General features: G+C 44.8%; 1 protein-coding gene across 2 annotated transcripts in view; it reads right to left on the reverse strand.

Annotated features, from left to right (window-relative positions):
- Nucleotides 1–17449, reverse strand: part of naf1 (nuclear assembly factor 1 homolog (S. cerevisiae)) — a 177960-nt gene that overhangs the window by 110937 nt on the left and 49574 nt on the right. For both annotated transcript variants that reach the window (XM_055646057.1, XM_055646050.1), the window contains exon 4: nt 3528–3621. In XM_055646057.1, the coding sequence (XP_055502032.1) occupies nt 3528–3621 (94 nt within the window). The remainder of the gene's footprint in view (nt 1–3527; nt 3622–17449) is intronic.

A 17449-nucleotide genomic window follows, 5' to 3' on the forward strand; every position in this document is an offset into this window, starting at 1 on the left:
ATGAAGTGATGGGAGATGGTGCCATATATATTATGCTCTGTATTATGGAAGCATGCACAGGCAATTCGAGTCAAATGCCTGTAGCTGCCCCTGGGTTCAGGGTTGGTATATTCCTCCCACCCGAAAGACTATCAGAGATGGTGTCACAAAATATGCTCGGTGTTATGGAAGCATGCACAGACAGTCCGAGGCATACGTATATGACAACGCCTGGTTCAGGGTGCAATATTTCTCCCACTCTAAGAGAGTGTCAGAGATCAGTATGGACTGACTCCAAACATGACCCCGAACATGACTATGTGCCGGGATCCCATGCTTTAATGCATGATGTGCGACAATCGCATGAGGAACAGCTGTGTGCTCTTGCCTCTAAAATTGCTGTTCCCTCGGGGACGGACAAGCCACTACAAGAGGAGATGGCCAGCGGCATCAGCTATCTAACAGAAATGACAAGCATGATAGACAGGGTCCACAAATGGAACTTCGCTGAAGCTCCAACAAAGAAAATCGACCCGTGGTTAGAGACGCTGGTAAGTAAGGTCTCGTTATTAACCTCCGTAAACTCCGAAATGGAGCAGTCTGTTGGCCCAGGTGGGGTTTACTGCCAGCATGGGCTGTCTAGTCGGTGTCACTGTCTCTGGGATAGATCAGGTTGATGTAGAGACATTGGCAAGGTGCCTTGCACAGTAACCTCTGTAAGTTCCAAGTAGGAACAGTTTGGTTACCCTGGATCAGGGTAGACCATCATGGAACTGGCTGGCCATAGGAGTCATAGTGACGAGGAAAGCACTGCTTCATCATCTGTGATTGAGGTTATCAGACTGCTCAATAGAATAAAGTAGTTGAAGTTTCTCAACATATGGTTTATTTCTACTCAGTTAGTAGAGTTACTGTTATTTGGTATCATCATTGCCATCATTTCTGGGACAGGTAGTTCCCAGAAGGAAGCTCGTCTGGCATATAATATAACTTTATCTGACCTGCAGGTTCATGTTGTGAATCAGCAATGTAATTATAATAATCCATAGGCTCTCAATACCAGTATTCCTGATTGAGTGGCGGGTCGAAGCGATTGTGTTGTGCACTCAGGCGACTAAGACATGTAGTTTCAGTCATAGGACTGCGAGGTAATTCCTGATCCAACCTTGCATTATACTAATCTCCACTGAAGGAAAACGCTGAGTATTCATGGTAACTCTTAGTCAAGAGTTGACATGGAACTCGTATGCCCACATCTAAGGGAGACTGTGGTTTCAGCTCTAGTCATTAGCTGCTGATTATATATTATCAGCAATATGTATGAATAACTAGATAATGCATCTTCTGCGGGTAGGAAAGCCCAAAATGTTTTTCTTTCCGCCCGTAGGATCAATAGAGGAACAGCGGTTCCAAGTGCAATCAGTGACAGCTCATCCGAGGATGAGTGCTCTGGCCAAGGACTAGAGGGGTATATTTCTGATACTTCTCAAGATTACAGAAATATGGTGCAGGCCGAATCGGGTTAGCATTAGGCTAATCGGATTATGGGTTTACTTACCCAGTTTCAGATGGATGATTGGGTTTTTGCAATTTAACTGACTCAGAGAATCGATCCTGTAGTTGCATACTCTGTCATATCTATACACATGAGGCACAGATTCTGCTGTTTTGATAACAAAGCTAGTGGTGAAGGGCATTCTGTCATCGAGTTTTAGGTAATATGCAAAATTGCAGCTGATAATACTTATGGATTGTCGGTAGATATCTTTTGAGATATTACAAATGAGGCAACATGAAATTTAAAAGTACCAACTTGCCTATTCAATCACGCCATGGTAGGCAGCTGAAGCAACTCTTATTTGCTCAGTCATGAGTGGCGGCTGGGACAGCCTGTCTTCTCGGGCAGCTAGCTCTGCACGATTGCAGAAGAAGCTTGTGAACAACATATGTGAGTCAATTTTAACGGAAGTAACAGAGGTTTGAGTGGCTTCCACTTTGAGCCTAGAGAAGCTTTTATGTGATAGCACAATTGACATTCTTTGTGCTGCTTTATCATTTCTGTAGTACCATAAGTGGGACATAAATGATTGGTTCTTCACCCACTATTCTCTAATGTTATGCAGGGTGTCTTTTGTTTGACCACTCTAATAGCCTACACTCATTGTAATGTGCGATGTATATCAGTAAATTGTTATGCAAATATTCCTCTAAATTTTCCTAATGGGACCATTATCTTAAAATGATTATGCTTTCAGCAATTGATCTCAGCATAAAGAACACAACCTTTACTCAATCTCTGGCTTAGCCTCTACGTCTTACTGACATTAGGGCAGCTTGTTATAGAAATAATCGCATAAGCAAATGAGCAGGATTGCGTACATTTGAGATTGACAGCATACCCACCAGAGCAGAGATCAGGGATGTCATTAGGTATACAAGTGCACTCCGTTGCTAGTGCCTATGAATAGTTCTTTTGTTATTCAATAGTCTCAAGATATTGTTGATGGCTCATTAGCAGCATATAGAATGGATTTCCCTTTCATCATACAGCATGAGGTTTACATAGAGTGCAGGTTAATAAATTATAAAATTTGGTGGAATATGTCTGGATATTTGCAGATAGTATTATGCACAATGGTGCATGAGTTATTGTCTAAATCAACAGTCTATTGGGACTACGGTCCAGTTAAGAACAATGGCCATGTATGCAAGTTAGCATCATGATATTAATAACTCATGTTTTTCCTACCATTAATGGTTTATCTGTTTAAGTGTTTCACACACAGATTGTGTCACTGCATGAAATCACAGAGCTTTGAAATCTTCACGTAGTCACTCACGTGACTTCGAAATAAAATAGAAAGATTAAACGAGAACTTACCGTTTGAAGTTTGATCTTTATTTTATGAGAAGTTGAAGTGAGGGATTACGTGCCCTCCACTCCCAAGCCTATTCTCATAAAGATCATTCGGTAGTTCTATCTTAATCTTCCTATAGCTTAGGTCAGCAACTATTCTGTGGTTTCATACAGCTACTTTGAAGATTGACGCGCATGCGGGCTGGCGGGCTCTTCACGTAATCCCTCACTTCAACTTCTCATAAAATAAAGATCAAACTTCAAACTGTAACCTCGTTTAATTTTTTCTATTTACAATGTTTTTTAAAGAAGTTAAACCACATCAAACTACAAGCTTCCCAATAGCCAGAAAACATGTTTGCAGAATTAAAGTAGGGCCATTTAATGAAGGTGTGTTTTCTTGCCATAGGCCTTTCCATTCCAACAAAACATTACTCAATATGAATTTGACAGTTTTCTTAGGCAAATGCACAGAAGGGAAAAATAGTGTGATCTGAACATGGCTAAAGGCAATCTGCCAGTTAACATTTCTCCAGATTGCCTGATCTACAGACCCTAAAATTGAAGGAGTGTGTTGAAATATAAATACATATTTTATACCATTATAAAGGACTGATAGAAATGAGGACATTATTATGTTGTATGCTACCAAACACGGTTATTTATTTAATGGATGCAGAAATTTACTTACCTAATTGATCAATAATACTGCAAACAACCCCAATGGGCTCCTTTTGTACCTCTTCAGGAAGAACAATATTTATTTCTTCAACGTTTGGCAAATCCTGATTTAAAAAGAAACACATTTAATACGTCTTTGTATATTAAACTGCCTGTAGCTGCAGAAAGTAAACAAAAAAAAACATAATTAGCAATTTTTCCTTAAATAACATAACATCTCATCTCTCTAGTAACACATTTTGCTGTAACACTTGCTACACAAATTCCTGCACCTAGTTGGTAACAATGCCTGTGCTAAACATTTGCTCAGCTTCGCTTCATTGTTTGAGACTCAAGAGACCACAGATGCTGGAAAATTGAGGGAAAAAACAAACTGCTGGAAGAACTCAGTAGAGAAAAAAAAGCACAGATTACGTTTCAGGTAGGGAAGCTTTTTCACACAATGGGGTGAATGGGAAAGGATGTTTTTCCCCCTTACCCACAACAACAATCCCCCTCCTCCCCCCCCTCCAATCCCTTCCTCAGAAATGATTGCCATCTATGCATGTCAATGTATAAGAGGGCAACTTCGGGAACACCGGATGCAGTAGATAAGATTAGAGGAGGTGCATGTGAGCTTCCGTCTCACCCGAAAGGACTTGTGGGGTCCTTGAATAATGGTAAGGGAGGATGTATAGGGACAGAAATTACATCTCCTACATAAAGGGACAGGAGTTACATCTCCTGCATTCTACAGGAGACAGAAAGGGTTGTTATTGGAATATGGGACAGGTGTCCCATCTGCCCATTTCCACCCCTTTCTGCCTTCCACTAAACCGATGTGGCCTTCTGTACATCAGCGAGACGAAGCGTAGACTCAGCTACAGTTTTGCTGAACACTTGCACTCGCGCTAAGGCCGACATATTCTTCCAGTCAATAAGCATTTTAACTCCTCTTCCCATTCCCATACCGACCTTGCCATCCTGAGTCCCCTGCAATGTTAGAGTGAGGCCACAGGCAAACTAGAGGAACAGCACCTCGTGTTCCGCTTGGGTAGCTTACAACGGATTGGACATTGAACGCTCCAATATTAGGTAACTACAAACCAGCCTTCCCCTCTTCTTCCCTAACACTCAGGCCCCTCCCCTGTACCCACCTGGACTTGCACCTATTTCCCCCTCTCCCTCCACATACATTCCTTCTTCTAGCTTCACATATCACGACTCTTGAATCCTTGTCTCAGAATCCTTTGATGGCTTTTTTCCAACCATCCGCCTATCAAACAACCTTCCTCGCCTGTATCAACCTATTACCTGCTTTGCGTCGCCCTGCCCCTCCTCTCTTTCAGCTTCTCTCCCCCCCCCCACCCCACCCACAATCACTGAAGAATGGCCCCGACCCGAAACATCACCCATCCAGATTCCTTTGTCTTTTTTTTTTTGTAAATCAGCACCTGTAGTTACTTCTTTCTGTATTCACACACTTCTCACACCTTTTACATGACAGTTTCTGCCCCACCCCTTCCCCTCACCTCTCTTTGCCAGCTTCCTCAACTCTCCTCCCTTAGTCTGAAGGGATCCAACCCGAAATGCCACCTATTTATTTCCCTCCACTGATGCTGCATGACCTGCTGGATTCCTCCAGCACTTCCTGGCAATGAATTCCACAGATTCACCATCAGTATGAAGAATGGTCTCAGTACCATACATCTTGATGGCAGAAGTCAGACCTGCTTGCACATTGATAATCTGTCAGGAAGTAGCAGCCCGAATGAAGTTCCTGGAAGGGTTCCAAAATCCTGACAATGACATCACAATGGGATGTTGCCAACGATAACAATGGGCTCTCAAGCTGTCTATCAACTGCCACAAAGACATCACAAGGGGACATTGTCAATGGTAACGAGGTTGCTGCCACTGTACTAATATCTGAAGGGACTGCTCCTCAACTTCTGATTCTCCTTCATGCTGTAATCAGGTTCACTTCACATTTCATGCTATATTTCATGTTATTCATGATTAAATTAAAAAAAAAAACTGCCTTCTCACATTCAGCCCTTTTTCCAGGAGCTTCCAGTGATAAAGTATAAAGTATATATAGTATCCTTTATTGTCATTCAAACTTGTTAGTTTGAACAAAATTAAATATCTTGCAGTCATAACAGAGAATAAAATAACAGAACACACAATGAACACAGTTTAACATACACTACATTGAGTCTACCAGGCACCTCCTCACTGTGATGGGAGGCAAAAGTCTTAAAGTCCTTGTCTCTTCCTTCCTTGTACTCCCTCTGCCTCGAGGTGATCCAAGCTTTCGATGATGTCACAATACCACTCACACTGCACCAATCATAATGGGCTCTCAAGCTGCCGACTGCCACAATGACATCACAATGGGACGTTGCCGACAGTAACAAGGTTGCTGCCCCACCATCCTGGTGATTGGCCACAAGACAGGGAGTGAGGAGGGCCGATCGGGGGGGGGGGGGGGGGGGCTCTCATCATCCCCCCACCCCCCCCCCCCCCCCCCCCCCCCCCAACACCTCCCCCTCCCAGGTGAACACCGACGCCGCACCCCCACCTTCCCCGCGCGTTGGGGGACGGGGCCCAACGGGTCCCACTTGGTCTAGTATGGCAATAAAACACTCTTGACTCTTGAAATGCTGGAACAAGCAAGGGAAGGGCATACAAAGATAAAAAGCAAACAATGACATCCACAAAGCTTGTACCACACCACTTAGGTGCAATTTGCACAAAACACTCACCCCTACATCACACTGTTGTCATGCATTCACACATGAGAGCAAAACTGGAGAAAACTAAAATCTCTGGGAAAGATCAGTCCCTGCCAGTGATAAACTCAGGGGCTGACATGCATTGATGATACAGGTGCACAACCTTTTATCCGGAGTTCCGGAAACCGAAAAGCTCCGAAAACCGGACATTTTTCCCAGGATGTCGTCTGCACACCAAAGCTCGCGTTTGGCGCCAAACTTGACCCGAAACGACCCACGGTCAACCCAGGTCTGTACTACTGTAGCGGCTGCCTCCTCCCCGGAGACCGGGGAGACACTTAAACATCTGTAAATCATTGCTTAAATGTTAGTCAGTTAGTTTGGAGGGCTTTTATGTGAAAGGGGGGGGGGGGGGGGGGGTGAAGGGGGAAACTTTAATTCTTAGTCCCCTACCTGGTCGGAGAGGCGGGGAGCGACAAAGCCTTACCGGGTCGCCGTGCAGTAAGCTCCGGAGCGCTGTGGCCGCCGACTCCCAACATCGCGGAGCTGGGGCTGCGGGCGTCCAGCCACGGGCGGCGCCGGTTGTAGCTCCGACCCCGGCAACTCTACCCCTGGCTGCGCGGCGCTCCAGATCCAGCGCGACCGGCGGACGCCCGCAGCCCCAGCTCCGCGATGTTGTTTGTCGGCGGCCACAGCGCTCCGGAGCTTACCGCACGGCGACCTGGTAAGGCATTACCCGCTCCCCGCTGGTATCCCAGCGCTGCGACGCCGCCGACTCCCAACATCGCGGAGCTGGGGCTGCGGGTGTCCGGCCGCGGGTGGCGCTGGATTTGGAGCGCCGCGCAGCCAGGGGTAGAGTTGCCGTGGTCGAAGCTCCAACCGGCGCCGCCCGCGGCCGGATGCCCGCAGCCCCCAGCTCCGCGATGTTGGGAGTCGGAGGCCACAGCGCTCGCTCCCCGCCTCTCCAACCAGGTAGGGGACTAAGAATTAAAGTTTCCCCCTTCACCCCCCCCCACTACATTAAATCCCTCCAAACTAACGGACTAACATTTAAGCAATGATTTACAATGATTCCCCGGTCTCCGGGGAGGAGGCAGCCGCTCCAGACTTTTCAAGCCGCCCGCGCTACCTACCTAATCTACGTTAAAAATCTTCCATTCGGAAATCCGAAAAATTCCGAAATCCGAGAAGTGTCTGGTCCCAAGGCTTTCGGATTAAAGGTTGTGCACCTGTAATGGATTCCAATGCCATTAAAACAAAAGCCATTATCGTCAATGGTCGGCAGAGGAGCGGCAGGTGAAAGAGCGAGTGCGGGGATTGGCTGCAGAAGTTAAAGCCCTGGTGATGTTAAACTGAGTTCTTTTGGCACTCTAATTCAAGAAAACTTGATTCAAACCCTTGTTGCTGTTGAAATCGATTCTTTATTCTGACAGCACTGGATAATTCTTTAAATCTTTCAACGCAGAGCTGTAAGCTCTGAGGCAGGTCCAGAGAATTATATCTCTAATACAAAATCGAGGCATTATATAGGTGTTAGACAATTATGTTACAGAAAGTGTGGCAAACTATTAACCAATCATTATGGTTTACCATACATTAGCTTATTTGCATTAACCAATCAACTAAGTCCTTTCCAGTGATTGACAACACGTGTAGTCACATGATGTTCCCTTTTTTGGCCTCTTTACAACCCTTGTGGTTTTCTTTATCCTCTTTGTTCAAAATCATTTTATTTCAATGAAGTAAAACCACAGAAAAATTAAAATCAATTCTCCGAATATACAAGACACATCATACAGCAATCACACAATACATACACACAAAACACATATTTTCACTTTTGGAAAATAAAGTTATTTCTAAAACTTCAGATTTAAACAACGTCTAATACAATCCTAATTAAAACACAATACAATGCACAATAATTTCCCTACAACTAAAAAGTTAAAATAGTTACTTATGAATCACAAACATTAAATATGTGTTTTGCCCCATTCTTACAAAGTCGGTAAAGACTTAAGTTATTTCTAATCAGACAATTCCCAACTCCAAGCACACAAAGGCCATATACTTGTCACACTTGATAAATGATAATTGCTTCTTACCAAGCTCAGGTCTAGTTTCATTCCGAATTACAACCTCCCCTACTATCTCTAGAGGAGAGAATGTAAGGCCTTTTTACGACTCCTCACTAATAACATTCCACACAGCAAATGGAAGATTACTATATGCAGACCCCAATCGTTTGGCTTAGATCAAAACAGAGTTACTTTCTCAGTTTTCTATAAACATAAGAAATCACCCTTATACAAAGGTCACATAACCATCACCTATGCCTTATCTCAGCATAAGTACATTTAAACATAGCACAAACCAAATCACAGACTCTATTATCTAGCCTTGCTGTCTAAGACCCAATATAAACAACCATAAACTCTTTGTGACACACTAGAGCTCAGAGATGTGTCACAAAGAAAGAACAAATGGTGTCTATGTCCTGGGAACATGTATTTCTGAAAACCCCAACTCCAAGCCCTTCTCTTGCAACTTAACATAGGTTCCTCACATGAAGGTTATTACCTGAGCAACCTATATTACTAAGTCTGATCTTGACCGCTTTTGGCTCACTGTGCTGCGATTTCCGAGAGAACGGCGCCACCTACGGCTGTCATTTTTGGCCACCTCGCTCAGAGCCCCCTTCCGCCTTCCTGGACCAGAGGATTTTTCCCATCGATGAAAAATCAGAGAGATATTAATGTTTTTTTTTTAATTGCCATTCTCTCTGCTACCCCTGCTGGAGGGAGGGGGAGGGGCTATAAAACCAGGAAGTGGTGTGCCTCACTCAGTCTCTGCAAGATGGAGGAAGCCAGAGGGTCACGTCTCTCTGAGCTCTGGCTACCACTGAACACATGTCTACTCAACTGTGAGTGCCCTTAATGTGGTTTGAAAATGAAAATATGGTTGGTTTGAAGTAAAAATGCACTGCAAATGGTTGTTTGGGTTGAAGTAAAAATGCACTGCAAATGGTTGTTTGGGTTGAAGTAAAAATGCACTGCAAATGGTTGTTTGGTTGAAGTAAAAATGCACTGCAAATAGTTGTTTGGGTTGAAGTAAAAATGCACTGCAAATGGTTGTTTGGGCTGAAGTGAAAATTCACTGCAAATGGTTATTTGGGTTGAAGTGAAAACGCACTGCAAATGGTTGTTTGGGCTGAAGTGAAAAGGCACTGCAAAGGGTTGTTTGTCTAAACTTGACAACTTCCTGTTTGACGCTACCACTTGCGGCTGTGATTTTTGTCCATCTTACTCAGTCCCCCTCTGCTGATCAGGTGCAGAGGATTCTTCCCATCAATTAAAAATAAAAGAGTTATTAGTGTTTTTTTGTTGAGAATTCTCTCCTGTCAATCACGCCATGAAGGCCCACCTTTTCTGGAGGGGGGGGGGGGGACTATAAAACCCCGGAAGTGTGTGTGTGGCTCAGTCTCTGCAAGATGGGGGAGGGAGAGGTCACAACTCTGTCTGAGCTGTGAATCAACTGAACACACTGAATGTCTACTGAACCGTGAGTGTGGTGTTTTGTGTGGTTTTATGGTGGTTTCACCTTGCTTGAAATGGTGTGAAACTGTATTTGAATGTGTTGCTGTTGCACCCTGCAGTGAAATGGTATGCAAATGCATTTGAATTTGTAAAAATGCACTGCAAATGGCTAAAAGTGAGTAGGTGCACTGCAAATGGTTGCGCCTTTACCACCTCAAATTGAGGAAATTCAGAGTGTCTCCGAAGGATCCTCCAAGTGCTTCAACGCAGCGGCGGCGTGGAAAGCATCAAATGGTTGTCCGGGAACATTACCATCTGCAAAGGGAATTGCTTGTCAAAACTTGAAGGCTCCCATTTGAGTACCACTTCAGCCAAATGCACTATGCCCATCTTCACTCACCCCCTCCGCAGGATAGGTGCAGAGGAGGTGCCCATCAAGAGAAAACAATCAAGAGATTAGTGTTTCCAAAATGCAAGAATCTGTTCCTGTCAATACGGTCATGCAGGCCGCCTCCGTTGCCATGCGGTGAGAACGGAGAGGTGTGAGAAGGAGTTTCTTCATGATGAGGGAGGGAGACTGTAACTCTATCTCACCAGGGAATCAACTGAACACAACGAATTTCTACCATTATGTGATGTGGTGAATATGTGTGTTTTATGATTGTTCACCTTGCTTAATTTGTTTGGTTGTTTTTGAATGTGTTGTCTTTGCACCTGCATGAAATGGCGAGCATTGCCACTTGAATTTGGTGGCCTTGCACCTCGTATGTGTATGTGACAAATAAACTTGACTTGACTTCGGTTGACTTGCACCCTGCTTGAATAGTATGAAACTGAACCTGAATTCGGTGGCCTTGCACCCTGCTTGAAGTGGTATGAAACTGCACTTGAATTTTGTGGTCTTGCACCCTGCTCGAAGAGGTAAGAAACTGCACATGAATTTGGTGGCCTTGCACTCTGCTTGAAATGGAATTTGGTGGCCTTGCACTCTGCTTGAAATGGAATTTCAAGAGATGGCCGTGAGTCAACTGCCAGCCCACCAGCCGTGAGTGAGCTGCCAGCACATCAGGATTGAGGGACTGAGCTGCCACCCCAAGAATCCATTTGGCCCACAATGTCCATACTAGCCCTCTGGAGATCAGTAGACCCCCCCCCCCCCCCCCACTGGCCACCAATATTGGAATTGGTGGAGAGGTGGAACATTGCGTCAGGGGACCAGCCCTCCCGTGTGTACATGGGACCCAACGGGTCCCACTTAGTCTAGTGTTTTATAGATTCTGGATCAGTTCCTGTGGATTGGAGGGTAGCTAATGTTATCCCACTTTTCAAGAAAAGAAGGAGAGAGAAAGCAGGGAATTATAGACCAGTTAGGCTGACATCGGTGGTGGGGAAGATGCTGGAGTTGATTATCAAAGATGTAATAACGGCGCAGATGGATAGTAGTAACATGATCGGTTCAAGTCAGGATGGATTTACTACGGGGAAATCATGCTTGACAAATCTTCTAGAATTTTTTAAGATGTAGCAAGTAAAATGGCAAGAGAGAACCAGTGGATGTAGTGTACCTGGACTTTCAGAAAGGCCCGCACAATTGATTAGTGGGCAAAATTAGAGACCATGGTATTGCGGGTAGGGTATTGACATGGACAGGAAATTGGTTGGCTGACAGGAAACAAAGAGTAGGGATTAACGGGTCCCTCAGAATGGCAGGCAGTGACTATTGGGGTGCCGCAAGGCTCGGTGCTGGGACCTCGGCTATTTATAACATATTAATGATTTAGATGAAGGAATTAAAAGTAACATTAGCAAATTTGCAGATGACACAAAGGTGGGTGGCAATGTGAACTGTGAAGAGGATGTTATGAGGATGCAGAGTGACTTGGACAGATTGGGTGAGTGGGCAGATGCATGGCAGATGCAGTAGAATGTGGACAAATGTGAGGTTATCCACTTTGGAGGGAAGAACGGGAAGGCAGATTATTATCTGAATGGTGTCAGGTTAGGAAAAGGGAAAGTACAACAAAACCTGGGTGTCCTAGTACATCAGTCACTGAAAGTAAGCATACAGGTACAGCAGGCGGTGAAGAAAGCTAATGGATTGTTGACCTTCATAACGAGGAGTTAAGTATAGGAGTAAAGAGGTCCTTCTGCAGTTGTACAGGGTCCTGGTGAGACCACACCTGGAGTATCGTGTGCAGTTTTGGTCTGCTGATTTGAGGAAGGGCATTCTTGCTATTGAGTGAGTACAGCGTAGGACTGCCATATTATTAAAGAATGGAGCGAATGGGCTTGTATTCACCGGAATTTTGAAGGATGAGAGAGGATCTTGTAGAAACATATAAAATTATTAAGGCTTGGCCACACTTGATGCATGAAACATGGTCCCAATTTTGGGGGAGTCAAGATCCAGATGAGGAAAAACCTTTTCATACAGAGAGTTGTGAATTTGTGGAATTCTATGCTTCAGAAGGCAGCGGAGGCCGATTAATTGGATGCATTCAAAAGAGAGTTAGATACTCTTAGGGCTAGTGCAATCAAGGGGTATGGGAGAAGGCAGGAGCGGGGTACTGATTGCGGACAATCAGCCATGATCACATTGAATGGCGGAGCTGGCTCGAAGGGCTGAATGGCCTACTCCTGCACCTATTGTCTGTGTATCTATGAAATAAGAACATTGTCTCATGAAAATAAATAGCTTCTTACTACTAGTTCATGCCCAAACCTCTACACATTTTCAACCCCTTGCATCCTGATGGAGACTGTTTACTATTCAGAAATGTGAATAATTGGACAGGTAGACATGGCTAAAGATTAAATGGTGAAATGGACAAAAGCAATCAGCTTTTTTTGCCACATTCTACAAACACATTCATGAAACTGCCTATCTGTATCTTCAATTTATATTCTCTAAATCGATGAGAAAGGCCATGTTTATTAATTAGTCTCAGTTTCCAGACTAGAGCCGAAGGAAAAAAAAATCATTAAAATCTCAACCTTCTTTCATGTGAAGAAACAAAACAGTTATAGAAACTCAAAGGTACACAAAATTGCTGGAGAAACTCAGCGGGTGCAGCAGCATCTATGGAGCGAAGAAAATAGGCGATGTTTCGGGCCGAAACCCTTCTTCAGACTGATGGGCGGTGGGAGGGGAGAAGGAAGGAAAAGGGGGAGGAGGAGGAGACCGAGGGCGGGGGGATGGGAGGAGACAGCTTGCGGGTTAAGGAAAGGGAGGAGACAGCAAGGGCTAGCAAAATTGGGAGAATTCAACATTCATGCCATCTGAATGCAAGCTGCCCAGGCGGTTCTTGAACAGTTATAGAAACTCAATAGCTTTCTTTTCATTCCTATTCTGGGACTTCTGAAATGAGTTAGGTTCATTAATAACATCATAATTTTCATAGAGACAGAGTCATACAACATAGAAACATGCCCTTTAGTCCACTGTCCATCAATCACCTGTGCACACTAGGTCTTTGACTTTGACTCTGACATCGGGGGGGAGGGAGTGCAGTGGAGAGATAAGTTTTTTTTGGCCTTCCATCACAGCTATGTGATGGATGTTTATGTACAATGTAATTATGTTGTGTCTGGGTCTATTTGTGTGTAATGTATGGCTGCAGAAACGGCATTTCGTTTGGACCTCTAGGGGTCCAAATGACAATTAAATTGACTCTTGACTCTTGACTCTTGTCTATATCATCCCATGTTCTAATCCATTCCCCTACACACAAGGGCTAATTTACATAGAACAATTACCTACTAACATGCACGTCTTTGGGACGTGGGAGGACACCGGAGTACCCGGAGGAAACCCACGTGGTCAGAGGGAGAACATGCAAACTCCACACATGCTGTAGCACCTGAGGTCAGTGTTGAACATGGGTCTCAGGCACTGTGAGGCAATAACCCTACCAGCAGTAGCACTGTGCCACCCTTTGGCCTAATCTTACACAATGATAAGTGTTGTTCTTCTTATTGCTGTCTGAAACCATGCTTTTTGCATAACTGTCTACAATGGTGACTCAACGTCAAAAATAATTATTTCTGAAACATTCAGCACCCCTCAGGAATGTGATCAACATGAGAGAAACATTTGCAGTACTGAGAGAGTGCTGCATCGTTCAGGTACTATTTTTCTGAACAAAGCATTAAACCAATGCCCTATCTTTCTTCCGGTGTAGAGAAAATGATTTGTCTAAGAGCAACAAAAGATTCCCCTCCCGCCATTCCCACCGTCCCATTCATCCTTCAATCGGGGCGGCACTGTGGCGCAGCGGTAGTTGCTGCCTTACAGCGCCAGGGACCCGGGTTTAAGCCTGACTACGGGTGATGTCTGTATGGAGTTTGTACGTTCTCCCTGTGATCACCTGGGTTTTCTCCGGGTGCTCTGGTTCCCTCCCATATTCCAAGAACGTACAGGTTTTGTTTGTAGGTTCATTGGCTTAATTAAAAACTAACTTAGTCCTCGTGTGTAGGAGTGTGCTTGCTGGTCGGCTTGGACCCGGTGGGCTGAACATCACATGCCAAAGAGATTACCTTACTTGTTACTTCATTGTGTAGGGAGGAACCGCAGATGCTGGTTTAAACCGAAGACAGACACAAAAAGCAGGAGCAACTCAGCGGGTCAGGCAGCATCTCTGGTGAAAAGGAATAAGCAACGTTTCGGGTTGAGACCCTTCCTCAGACTGAGTGTCAGGTGAAAGGGGAACAAGAGATATAAACAATACCTAGGACAAATGAATGGAAGATAAGCAGAAAGCAACAATAATCAAGAAAATGTGCCCACAATGGTTCATTGTTGGCTGTGGGATAAGTGATAATGAGTTAACACAGACAGTGGAACTTAACAGGATAGTAAAGCCAGTACGATGGCTATGGTGGAGGATGGACGGAGAGAGAGGGAATGCAATGGCTACTTGAAGTTAGAGAAATCAATATTCATACCACTGGGTTGTAAGGTGCCCAAGTGCAATATGAGGTGCTGTTCCTCCAATTTACGTTTGGCCTCACTTTAACAATGGAGGCGACCCCGGACAGGTCAGTGTGGGAATGGGAAGGGGAGTTAAAGTGTTTGGCAACTGGGGGAATCACATAGGCCGAGGCAGACTGAGCTAAAGTGTTCTGTATTGGTATTATATAGCTCAGGCTGTGCAGAATAGATGTCAAAACAATTCTATTGATCTTAAAACATTTCTGGATGTAATTCTTTTCCCTTTCTTCATCACTCACACATTGACCAAAAGCTGCACATTTAATTGGCCACGTCACTATTTAAAGAGCAGGACAGCTGTTCCAATTAGCATTGATCACACATCAATGAAATTTAGCTCAATATTTCAATTTATAGGACCTTGTTTTCCTTTGTCTACAAGACAACAGTGACCGAACACTCAGTCTGACCACAAGGTTAGAAATCCATTTAACAATTTAGAGAGGAGGTGCGAATCGCTGTGCTGTCACTGAAATGCACCTCGAGGGCATAGGCTCACTGTATGGACGATGATCTGACAACTCACAATCTGGATTTTTCCTCATATCGGACCAGTTAAACAGGTAGCACTGTCATTCCTCACTTGTCTTCACATGATTTGTATTGGTTTATTAATGTCACATGTACCTAAAAAACTATGTAGGGCTTTTTTTGGTCTGCTATCCAGTCAGATCAAATCATACTACACACAAGCACAGTCAACCCGTGCACAATACAACAGGTAGTGCAAAACAAAAAATAACTGAGTGCAGAATATAGTGTTATATCACTACAGTTACGGAGAAACAAAACGGTACAGTCTGCGATGAGTTAGGTTGGAAGATCAGGACTATACTACTATAACCCTCAGCTTATGGGAGGATCATTCAGTAAACTGATAATGGCAGGAAATAAGCTGTTCCTGAATATGGTGGGACATGCCTTCAAGTTTTTGTATCTTTGACCTGACGGAAGGGGGGGAGAAGAATGGGTAGAAAAGATCATTGATAATGTTGACTGCTTTCCCGAGGCAGTGTGAAGTGTAGATGGAGTCGATAGTGGGGAGGCTGATCTGTGTGATGGACTGGGCAACATACACAACTCTGCAATTCCTCACAGTCTTGTGCAAAACCAGTCCCAAACCAAGTTGTGATGCAACCCAATAGTATGCTGTCTTCTTTGGTCTCCGGGCTTTGTCCAAGGCAGGTCATCTTACAAACTGGAATGAGTTTTATTTAAGTGGTTCTTGCCTACATGTACTTAGTATGGTAATTGACAAGATTCCTCGTGGCAGATTGATCGAGAAGATTAAAATGCATGGGATCCTCTGTGACTTGCTAGTTTGGATTCAAAACTGGCTTGCTCATAGAAGGCAGAGGGTAGCGTTGGAAGTGTATCATTCTGGCTGGATGTCTGCGACAGTGTGGTCCTGAAGACATCAGTCCTTCCTGGTGAGACAGATGTTCTAGCCTTATCTACTGCATCCAGTGTTCTCGTTGTGGCCTCCTGTACGTCAGCGAGGCCAAGTGTAGACTTGGCAAATGTTTCACCGAACACTTGCGCTCGCTCTGTCATGGTTTACTGGATCGCTTGGTTGCTCACCATTTTAAGTCACCTTCCCATTCCTATCGCAAACCTATCAAGGGTGGAAGATTGCTGCCCAATGTACTCAACAGTGTGGGAAGAACCAAGTCTAAGTAAAGTAAGCCCCATTCTGACCTTTTTGTCCTGGGCTCATTTAAGGAAATGGATAAACCAACCATCACCCCTTCTCCCCACAATGCCCTATTTCTCCCTTCCACCTGCATATCTCCCTCTGGCTTCATAATTCACAACGTCCTAATGAGACACCTTCTTTCTTTTCATCTCTGGCCTTCTTCTCCAGAGATGCTACCTGACCTGCTGAGTTATCCCAATATTTTTTTCTTAATGCATGTTTTATTTGATTGGATTGGATTCAATTTATTGTCATTGCACTTTTCAGTGCAACAAAATGGTTTAGCCTGCAGTCATAACATAAGATAAATAACAAAACACTCAACACAGTTTAAAGTCCCAAAGTCATTGTCTCTTCCCTCCTTGCTCTCCCTCTGCGCTGAGGCAATCCAAGCCTCCGATGTTGCGACCCCGCCGGGTGATGGTAAGTAAGTTCCGCGGCTGAATCCGTGCTCTGCAAACGGGCCGGTTCAAACTCCACGGCCCGGGGCAGTCGAAGCTGCCGCCCTCCAGTCCAGCGGACACAGCTGTAGTTGCGGGAACAGAACTCGAGCTCCCGATGATGTCATCCACTGGCCCGCGGCCGAGCCTCCGAGGCTCCAAAGTCGGGTCGCACCACAACCACAGCCCTGAAGTCGGCCAGTCTCGCGTTGGTAAGTCCTGGCTCTGCCTCCGCAGCCTCGAGGTCGGTCGCAGTTGGAGGCCGCCAGCTCCGCGATAGGCCTCAGCGCAGACGGACACGGAGACGGGGGATACGGCAGGAAAGGTCGCATCCCCCCCAAACGAAGAGCCAAAAAACATGTTACACTCACCCACACACACACAACTAAATAAACCAAAATAAACTGTAAAAACGGGACAAGAGAAACAAAAAACAGAAAAGACAAACGGACTGCAGGCGAGCCGCAGCTGCAAGGCAGCGCCGCCACTGCCTTTAAACATGTTTGCATACTAATATATACCAATATATATATATAATCATATACATTTGAGC

The sequence above is a fragment of the Leucoraja erinacea genome, chromosome 1, assembly GCF_028641065.1.
Source record: "Leucoraja erinacea ecotype New England chromosome 1, Leri_hhj_1, whole genome shotgun sequence".
Lineage (NCBI taxonomy): Eukaryota > Metazoa > Chordata > Chondrichthyes > Rajiformes > Rajidae > Leucoraja > Leucoraja erinaceus.